Raw genomic sequence first — 10,907 nt, forward strand, 5'->3', positions numbered from 1 at the left:
TGGCTTGATGGTGAGGTTGGGATTGGAGCAGAGGGAGTGGAGGGCTGCCCGTTGTGAGGATGAGAGATTGGAGTGGGGGAGGGGGGTAGACAGGTTGAGGCAGTTAATGTCTTGGCGGCAGTTGGAAATGAATAGGTCGAGGGCAGGTAATAGGCCAGCACGGGGTGTCCAGGTGGATGGAGCGTGTTGGAGGCAAGTGAAGGGGTCCTCGGAAGGTGGGCGGGAGTCCTGATTGTAAAAGTAAGCTCGGAGGCGGAGGCGGTGGAAGAAGTGTTCAACGTCACGGCGTGCATTAAATTCATTAATGCGTGGATGGAGGGGGATGAAGGTGAGTCCTTTGCTGATCATTCATCCTCAGTGAAGGGGAGGTCTGGAGGGATGGTGAACACTCAGCAGGGTTTTCATCCTGACCAGTTACCCATTACCTTATGTACTTCTGTCTGCCTTGAAGTCAACCAACTATCCGGTTTGTTATTTGTCTCGGACTCTGAACTTGAGGCTGATTGGTTTATTTAGATGTCTGCTGATTCTGTTTCAAATACATTTATAGTAATTCTAATTTCATTCTTTGATGTCTTGTTTAACTGACCTGCCTCCTTGACAAATTCTGAAGCAAAGTAATTTGTGAATTTCTCTGTCATTTTGCTGTAACTCTCTGCAATTTCATTTTGCACATACTTTAAGAAACAGAAGCTTGCGTAGGCCATTCAGTCTCTTGATCCTGTTCCACCATTCAGTAAGATCATGGCTGAACTAATCACGGTCACAACTCACTTTCCTGTGTGTTCTCCATAACACTCAATTCCTTTATACATCAAAACTTCCCGAATGCAGCCTTGAATATATTCAAATGATTCAGGCTCCACTGCTCTCTGGGCTATATGTTTCCAAAGATAACAACCAAAGAAATTTCTATTGATTGCTGTCTTAAATAGGAGATGCTGATTCTGAAACTGTGCCCCTTGATTTCTAGATTTCCCCAGTACAGGAAACATTCCTTGCAGTACCTATCCAATTCGATAATATAAATTGGCCACAATTGAGGCCCAGCACTAATCCCTGTCACACCCCATAAATTATGGATTTGTCACCTCCAAGCTTTGAAATTGCACCTTGTCTCCCCAGGTCTGGCACACTGTATCAAGGTGAACAGACCCTAATGCAATGCTTCCACACATATCACTGCAGGACTAACACCTGGCCCAACTGATCCAGAGGTGGGGAGGGAGATTACCACTGCACTACATGAGCCCTTATAGTCCCACACTGCTGGCAGGTTTGCAAAACTTATGTAATGATTAAAATAAGGTGACAGACAGAGATCAGACTGGCAACTATTGGCCAATTAGCCTAATATCATTGGTGAGGAACAGTTGAGAGCCAATCATCATGGAATGCTACAGCACAAATAGATGCCATTTGGCCTTTGTTATTCATGTTGGTCAAAGACAAGTTGATTGCCACTTTGGAGGAACATAGATGCCCATAAATGTCAATAAATGTGCAATTTTAGAGGTAAATCATATTCGATTTATGGGCTTCAAAAGACATTTGATGAAAATATCAGATAAAAGACTTGGTAGCCCATGGAATTTGCAGGACAGTGACAATATTAATACCCTGTGGTTCAGTGGTTAGCGCTGCTGCCTCACAGCACCCAGGACCCGGTCCAATTCCAGCTTTGGGTGACGGTGCAGAGTTTCCACATTCTCCCAGTGTCTGCGTGGGTTTCTTCTGGGTGTTCCAGTTTCCTCCCACAATCCAAATATATGAAGGTTAGGTGAATTGGCTATGCTAAATTGCCCATTGTGTTCAGGCATGTGTAGGTTCGGTTCATTAGTCAGGGGTAAATGTAGAGTAATAGGGTAGGGGAATAGGTCTGGGTGAGCTACTCTTCAGAGGTTTGGTGTGGCTTGTTGGGTCAAATGGCATGTGTCCACACTATAGGGATTCTATGAAATTCTATTCTAAGAACTGGCTAAGAGATAGAAAGCAGAAAAGCAATGTATGGAAGTCTAGAACCAAGGGCAGTGTGTGTGTCACGTACATGTCATAACTTGGTTGACAGGTTGATTAAAAGAATCTTTGGGTTATCACAGCATAGTGATGATATCCCTGCACCTGAGCCAGAAGGCTTAGGTTCAAGTCCTATCTACTTCAGAAGTTGCATCATAACATATCTGAGCAGGTTGCTTAAAAACATGCACTTTTCTACCATTCCCAGATCCAAGGTGAACTGAAAGAATGTGAGGTTTGTAATCTCAACCCTCACTTCCCTCATTTGTACTGAGTGATTTTTTTACGGTGTACCACTATCTATTTTTATCCCATCTAATTTCTCTAGATGATCTTCCGGTACTATGCTGTTGGTATAACCTTCTTCAATGCTGGAGACAGATGCAACGTTATCATTTGAAACCTCACATCCTCTGCCTCCACAGGAAAATCTAGTGTTTGGTTCATAATCGGTTCATCCTTTCTTTAACTATCATCTAAGTATAAAATCCTCATGTAATCCTTTTTATGCAAAACTTTAATCCATTTTCAATCTCCTTTTGTCTGTCTTATCCATTTCCTTTTCCATTCACTATCTTCTGTCCTCCAGTGAAATTCAGCCACACTTGCCCATCCTTCCCTCTTCCCCACTCATAGGAATTTATCTAGGAGATGCCTGAAATATCGCTTCTTCAGAGCTTCCAATTTCTCATTTAATGTTTTACCTTATACACTTTGATTCTAATCAACCTATCCCCGAACATTTCACTGAAACCAGTTCTCCTTCAGTTGAGTCATTTTCAATTGTTCCTTATTCTGTTCCAACACAACTCTAAATTTGCAGATTCCAATTAATGCTGAAAAGTATTTTTATAGAACAATTCAAAAAACAGTTAATCCAAACACTGAAATTTCCTTTGATGATCTTCACGTAATTAGAACAGAATGTGTTTTAAAAATTATCACTAAAGTTAAGCTAACTACTTTGATTTAATTCACTCTCATTTTCTATTATCTATCCTCTGGAAATTGGACTGATTGCAAAGCAACTCATTTTCAATGAACCAAGTCAGAGATTGTTCAAAGGTGTTGTCAAATATGTGCCCTATCGAGTTGATAAGTTTTGTAATTGAATGAAATTCTTTTATAGTAAACAAACCATCCTCATCCCATCTCCAAGTTGCCGAGCCCAGTCACCCAGCTGTATCTCCATCTCTGTAATTTCTTGACGTACTGCTCGGCGTAATGCCTGCAGTCGTTTCACATCCTCTCTGTCAGAACACAAACATGAAATATATAAACACAACAGCAGTAATATAGAGAATAGTTTCATTTCTTAGAAAAACAAAACATCTTCAAGTTGTGGGTGATACTGACAAGGCTGTAGTTATTTTCCTTCTGTAGTGTGTTGGCAACAGAATAGAATTGCTAACCATTTCATACAGTTGGATCATTTCAGACGATTTTGAAGCATCCACATTATCAAATATAATTCAAATGGTTGGCCTGTCAAATTTACTTTACCAAAGGATATTGTATTTTTAGTAACAGACAGATTTTGGCAGATTACATCTTAATATTTTTCTGTTTGAAGACTCAAATTATCAGTGTTATTAAATCTATTTGAAACTTGCTATGGTTAGATTTGATCTAACAGTATCTCGATTACTAATTGAGTACATTACCTCATTAGTCAATGTATATATGTGATGGGTTATAAAATATGCATGTCTCCATCACGCGTAAGTTTACTTGTGAAGTGGCAAACTCTTCAAATAGGAATTTCACCTCCTCAAAGCAGGAAAAGGTCATGGAAATAAAAGTAGGGGTTTTGGATGCAAACTCTAAAATGTAATACCGTTCCATGCCTGTGCTATTTTTGTGTAACTTTTTGTGGTTCACGATAGCCATGAATCCCACCCACCTCTGTGAGGACTATAGGATAGTTGAATTTCCTTCCCCAGGCTATTTTCATTTGCTGGTATGGGTTTTGGAAACACATAAAGATCAGTCAGGTTTGAGAATTGATGAGCAGAGGGGGATTCTGGAACATTCTTGTAAGTAAATCTTAAATGTTTTAACACATTCAAATATTACTATTAGCTGTTGTATTATAATGTAAGTGTGGTTTAATGCAATAATTTATTATAAGTCTCTGTTATGCAAAGGTAAACTGACAAATTCTGTAGTGATTGTAATGAGGTCAGTGAGCTGGATCTCATTCAGTATGAGTCCCTGATTGGGTATGTTAATCTGGTCTGATTGGGGAGACCTGGCTGACATAAAAGGATAAATGTCAGGAATATTGAGCCTTTGTATGCCTAACCCAGTAAGAGGCAGAGTCAGAGATTCATAGAGATGAACAGCACAGAAACAGCACAGACCCTTCAGTCCAACTTGTCTGTGCCGAACAGACATTACAATCTGGCCTAGTCCCATTTGCCAGCAGTTGGCCCATAAGCCCCTAAACCATTCCTATATATACACCCATTAAGATGCCTTTTAAATCTTGTAATTTTACCTGCTTCCATCGCCTTCTTTGGCAGCTCATTCCATACATGCATCACATGCATAAAAAAGTTCCCCCTTAGGTCCCATTGAAATCTTTCCCCTCTCACCTTAAACCTATGCCCTCTAGTTTTGGATTCCCCTACCATTAGAAAAGACCATGGCTATTCACCCTATCCATGCCCCTCATGATTCTACAAACCTCTACAAGGTTACCCTTCAATCTCTGACGCTCCAGGGAAGCCCCAGTCTGTTCAGACTTTCCCTATCGGGGAGCAATGCTATTGTCAAAGGCTATGCATTTGTAAATAAGGAGTGATTGGTGATGGGATGCCAGTCTCAGAAGACTCATTTCAAATGTTTTCACCACCATTGTTTTAGTGCTGACATTCATTACAGTACTTTTCCCAAAGGAAAATACGCAAAAACATTCAAAGCTATGACGACATGTCCTGGGAAATTCTCTTGACATGTTTTGGACTGAGATTTAAATGCTGAAAAATGGGTTGTTGGAAAAGCACAGCAGGTCAGGCAGCATCAAGGGAGCAGGATTCCTGAAGAAGGGCTCATGCCCGAAACGTTGATTCTCCTGCTCCTTGGATGCTGCCTGATCTGCTGCACTTTTCCAGCAACATATTTTCAGCTCTGATCTCCAGCATCTGCAGTCTTCACTTTCTCCCACTGAGATTTAAATGTCCAGATATATTTTATTTTGGCAAAAATATTGCCCAGTTGTTTTGAGTACATTAACACAAAAAAACTAAGTATTTGCTCCACCTGCAACTTAAAGAAAAATTTCATCTGCTTTTCAGTTTCAATGGACTCCACTGTTTGCATATCCCAGAGATTGTCTGATAGTTGGGCATATGAAGTTTCAATGATTTTCAAAAAGTCCATAACCATTTATCTCAGAAGGGGACTGTGTTCCTAATTTGATGGACTAATTTCCAAGGTTATTAGCAGTTCAAGGCTTATCTAACTTTGACGTGGTGAGTAGCTAAGTGTTTTTAATAACAGTTTGACCACTTGATTTACACCTTCTTTAATGAGTTCTATAAATATGACTTACTGTCTTTCCCAATGAACTGTCTTTTAAGGTAGCCATTAGTGTTTGTTTGAATTTTTTTTTGTTTTGTGTCCATTTCAAATACATCCTGAGGGTTGCCGTAGTGAATAATGAGCAAGTGGTTCTGGAGGATATGTATGAGAATGGATGAAGTGGTCCGGGACCCTGGGAGATATGAGGGCGCCTGCAGTAAGTGAGTGAGCATGGGAGAATTGAGCCTTAGGTGAGCATAGGCTGTATGAGGGTGGCATGTGGAATGTGAGTAAGAATAAGTGGACAGTGGATGACATGGGAGATATATGGGGTCATGGACGTGAGTGGGAATGAGGGAGGTGAGGGTTAATAGGCATCAAATCTATGGTGTAGAGCTGAACCAATATCCTAGTGAGTCAAAGTGAGCCTTCCAAGCAGCCAAAAACAACACAATGCAATAATCTAGTGTTGCCTTTGGACTCCAAAATCCATTTCTGCATACTGACATCTCCAGGAGATAAAAAACGTAATAACATGGACTGAGGTGATGGACTTGCATTTCAAAACTTGGGAATTGATGCAACCTGCATTTCCCAAGCCCAACCTGAAAATTCAGACCTTTGTCTCTGAGCCAATATTTAAATTTAGCATAGTGTAATGAACAGAAGGTTCCTGGGGGAGAAATTAATTCAGCTGTGCTTGAACATAAATATAATTTGCACAAGTGCTTGTAAATAGAAAGAAATTGTCCTGTATTATCTAATGAATTTGCAGGGAGATTGCATGGATAATGTTGCATTCAGACAGTAGCCCAGAAGCTCAAGGGGCGAGCTGTGAACAAAGTCTTTCCTCGAGATACATTTATCCAGCGCATGACCAACTTGAAAAAGGACATGTATAAGTGTGGCACATTTGTAGGGGACAGGTGCCTTTTCCCAAAGCTTTCCACCTCAGAATGTCCCTCATCTCATGTTTAGGAATGGTTAAAACTAATGCCACATGATCATTAATTGTTATGATTACCAAGCAATTCAATTCTCATTGCTGGTTTTACTAACTAGAGGATTGAAATCAGTCATTCAAGGCTGAGATGAAAGATTTGTTAACTCTAAGAAAGTCAAAGGATCATCAGCGAAGTGGAAAAGATCAGCAATGATTTTATTTAATAGCAGACAATGTTTCACACAAGTCCTCCAGGTTTGGGAAATTTAAATCGGAGGCAAATTTCAATTTTAATAGATGGCTCAATTATTCTTGAGTAAAAGTTGGAAAACAAAGACCTGGAAGTTAAAGATCTGTTAACTATCATCTGTGGAGAAGGAAGTACTGAAGACTTTGTTCATCTGAAGACACAGGGGCAAAAGGAAGAGCATCGTATGGTTAGTAAGCAATGTCACACTTTATTCCTGCAACTTTGTGGAGTAACGAAAGATTCGTTCAATTAATGACAAATTAGTTACAAAGGTTAAAAATTGGGTATTGGGAAAGGAAAGAAAATGTCATCATAAATGAAAAGGAAGGGTCTGGAGTCCAATTACAAGTGTATTGTTGTGTGATTCGTTACCATGAACAAATAAATTGGAAGAGAGAGAATTCCTTATGGTACTAAAATATTTCCTGATACCAAGTTTGTTCAGGAGACAAATGTCAGTGAAAACTAGCATTGGAAGAGATCTGAGAATGGATAGCTCACAGGTAAGGCAGAGAATAATACAGCCAGACAGATCAGAACGGCTCCAACAGTAGTCCGCATTCTGTGATGACTTAGCTGTTCTCAGTTGGAGTAGCGAGTAAGGATTCCATAATGGATTTCAGAAGCCCAGAAGAAAAGGATTCATCTTTCTGATCACCATCCAATAATGGCTGCTGCAAGCTCATGTGTTATCACACTGCACAGTGGGAACAGCTCTAGGCTCAGCAGTACTTTAGTCTTGCTCACATTTTTTGCCATGCCTCATGATTGAAGAATGGCAAGTTGGTTAGGAAATATTTAGGCAGCTGTACTTCAGCAAGGAGTTAACACCTTTAAAAAATAAGCAGTGATAAATTGAGAATGATTAACAAAAAAAGGAGGGATTTATGCCAATTAAGCAGATGGCTCAATGATAGGCAGATGCATTTCAATGCTTGCTATGTGGTAACATTCTCAGTAAGATTTACCAACTCTGCTTACATTTTCCTGGATATTTGATCATGTGGCATTTGATCACATGATGTTTTATCTTGTGACAGTTCATGTGAGGCTTAATCACATCACATTTGATCACATGACATTCATCCATTGTTTGCAAAAGTTATTTTACGTAGTGTCACCAAACCCCAAATATTATCTCTTGTTTATAGTTGTATGAATAATTATTTGTAAAACAAAGATAGAAAAGACACAAAATAAAGATGCATGAATAATAAATATTTCAATTAAATATGATTTCTGTAATGTTTTTACAGTACTGAATGGAATAAGATCCTTGGGAATTTTTCCAAAGAAGAGTGAGAGAATTATTCCAACCAACATCTGTGGTCATGAGAAGTACAATAAAAATGCAAGTCTTTCTTTTCTAAAACCTACCTCTTTGGTCATATATCATGATCATGTCCTTTTGTAGGTCAATGCCAAATTTGGTTAAAATAAATTGCTATAAAACATTTAAGGATACCTTCTGTTATGTTAAAGGTCCTTTAAAATTATAAGTATTGTTATTCCATAACAATTATTATTCAGAGCCTGATGTGATGAAAGCACATATTGGAAATTTTCACACTAATAAATATATTCCATATGTCTGTTTTTCACTTCTAGGAACTAACAAAATAACCCTGGAGTATTAAGGTCAGCTGGAAGCTACTTGAGCATGGTTTTCAGTTGATGATATAATTTCAACAAAGAACATTTTTGATTGTCACCATCCTTTTGTGAGAAATCTATTTGGTAAATGAGGCTGCCACTTGTTTGTAAGTACCCAACGAAATGACATTAATCATATTTGTACACTGTTCCTACCTCTCCCAAAACACAGGCTTTGACAAGTGACTTCAATATACCAAATTCACATCAAATTAAACCAACCTCTCATTGTCTGTTAGAATATTGTAGACTGAAGCCTGCTGTTCAATGATGTCCTGTTCCAGTTCCACCAACCTGTTCCGAAAACCCTGTAGAGATTTCCTCATGGTCTCAATTTCCCATATGGCATTCTAAAAATGTAAAGGAAGAAATGATCTGAGAAGCTTGACATTTCTGTAACTGTAGTTAATGGTTATGAAATGGTGAATGACTTTTTCGTAACTGGATCAAATAAATTCAAAATTTATCTGTATTATTTACAGCTGCAAGTTTTCTCATAATCTTCTCAAGATGTTTGAAAGTTTCTTTTGCCTTTTAAAGCACTTGCAGGTCTCACCAAACTTTTACTAACTCACACAAAGTTTACATTTCTGAAGGTCAATGGTTTTTGAATACAGTGCTGCTATCCATTTCTAACAACCGTTCTTATAAGGAGTATCTCATACTTCAGCATTGCAAGTACACAGTTCCTTATATTGGGGATAAAAATCTGGCATTTTGAGGTCAACGCTCCAATTTATGGGCAGTTGTAATATCCATCCATTAAAACCCTAAGAGGTGTGTTTTGGACCCACTGACTTCAGCAATAACATCTCAATTTGCAGCCATTACACAATGCAAAGCATGCTGATTCAATTAGTGCTAACAGTGAACAAATTCAGCAAAACAGTCAGTTGTAGAAACTTTGACTGCAACGGGAACAGAAATGAAATAGAACATGTTTCTCTGACAAGATGTGAACAACTAGAATTTGTGTTTTTCCTTTTTAATTGATTAGAGGCAGATTTAGTACTGTGTTACAAATTAAAATCATGCATCAACCTAACAAATGAGGAACAACTGCAAAACAAAAGCTTACACAATCTCACAACAAAACAAAACTGATAACACTGACATGGATTGAGTTTACATGTTTTTATACTTTCCATGATCAATTCATTTTCAGGTGTGAAGTTAGTGTGGGTTGCTACCCTCTGAGTGATTTGTCACAACTCAAACAACTTTCATTAAGAAGTTTTTGTGAATTTAAAAATAAAGATGATTATTTATTCCCATAAACTTGCCCCAGAAGCTTTGCTACATGTGACATCTCATGCACAAAAATTAGATACAGATGAGAAAAGAAACAATGCAGCTGCATTTTGTAACGATTCAATGATTTCAGTCCTTTGCAATGACATGCTAGCAGTTCCTCAAAAGAAGTAATACTTTAACGAGTGTGATGGTCTTGAAAAAGCGAAGAATTTTCAGTAAGCTATAAGGACTTTTTTAGTTGAATTGCTTAGAACTTAGCTCTTAGGTGAAATGGAAATTGGAATAAGTTGAGGGACAATCTTTCTAAAAGGTTCGTTGTATATCTCCTTTATTTTGGCTGTGCGTTGGGTTTGCAGCTAATTCTATTGCTTTATGGATGAGGTTTCACAAGTTATCTGTCAGTGTTTCATATACTCAAATATCATCTTCTGTTCCAATCATGAGACTACCACAAATCCAAGATCCTTATTCCAAAAAAAAAGCATGAATGGGTTGAGCCCATACAGCCTATGGTGTAGCCTTTTACATTTTTGACAAAGCTAAGAGCTTTATATTTGAAATAAGGAACCATCACAATATAGAGTCATAGAATCATAGAGATGTACAGCATGGAAACAGACCCTTCGGTCCAACCTGTCCATGCTGACCAGATATCCCAAACCAATCTAGTCCCACCTGCCAGCACTCGGCCCATATCTCTCCAAACCCTTCCTATTCATATACCCATCCAAATGCCTCTTAAATGTTGCAATTGTACCAGCCTTCATCACTTCCATACACGTACCACCCTCTGTGTGAAAAGGTTGCCCCATAGATCTCTTTTATATCTTTCCCCTCTCACCCTAAACCTATGCCCTCTAGTTCTTGACTCCCCAACCCCAGAGAAAAGACTTTGGCTATTTGCTCTATCCATGCCCCTCATAATTTTGTAAACCTCTATAAGGTCACCCCTCAGCCTCCGACGCTCCAGGGAAAACAGCCCCAGCCTGTTCAGCCTCTCCCCATAGCTCAAATCCTCCAACCTTGGCAACTTCCTTGTAAATCTTTTCTGAACCCTTTCAAGTTTCACAACATCTTTCCGATAGGAAGGAGACCAGAATTGCACGCAATATTCCAACAGTGCCCTAACCAATGTCCTGTACAGCCACAACATGACCTCCCAACTCCTGTACTCAATACTCTGACCAAGAAAGGAAAGCATACCAAATGCCTTCTTCACTATCCTATCTACCTGCGACTCCACTTTCAAGGAGCTATGAACCTGCA

The 10,907-nt window shown here is 38.9% G+C and overlaps 1 protein-coding gene across 7 annotated transcripts in view; it reads right to left on the minus strand.

Annotated features, from left to right (window-relative positions):
- itprid1 (ITPR interacting domain containing 1) overlaps nt 1-10,907 on the minus strand; it is a 138,984-nt gene that overhangs the window by 9,835 nt on the left and 118,242 nt on the right. For all 7 annotated transcript variants that reach the window (XM_043688819.1, XM_043688820.1, XM_043688817.1 and 4 more), the window contains 2 exons: nt 8,610-8,737; nt 3,155-3,266 (listed from right to left, as the gene is read on the minus strand). In XM_043688819.1, coding sequence (XP_043544754.1) covers nt 3,155-3,266; nt 8,610-8,737 — 240 coding nt within the window. The remainder of the gene's footprint in view (nt 1-3,154; nt 3,267-8,609; nt 8,738-10,907) is intronic.

The sequence above is a fragment of the Chiloscyllium plagiosum genome, chromosome 4 (genome assembly GCF_004010195.1).
Source record: "Chiloscyllium plagiosum isolate BGI_BamShark_2017 chromosome 4, ASM401019v2, whole genome shotgun sequence".
NCBI classification, from domain to species: Eukaryota; Metazoa; Chordata; class Chondrichthyes; order Orectolobiformes; family Hemiscylliidae; genus Chiloscyllium; species Chiloscyllium plagiosum.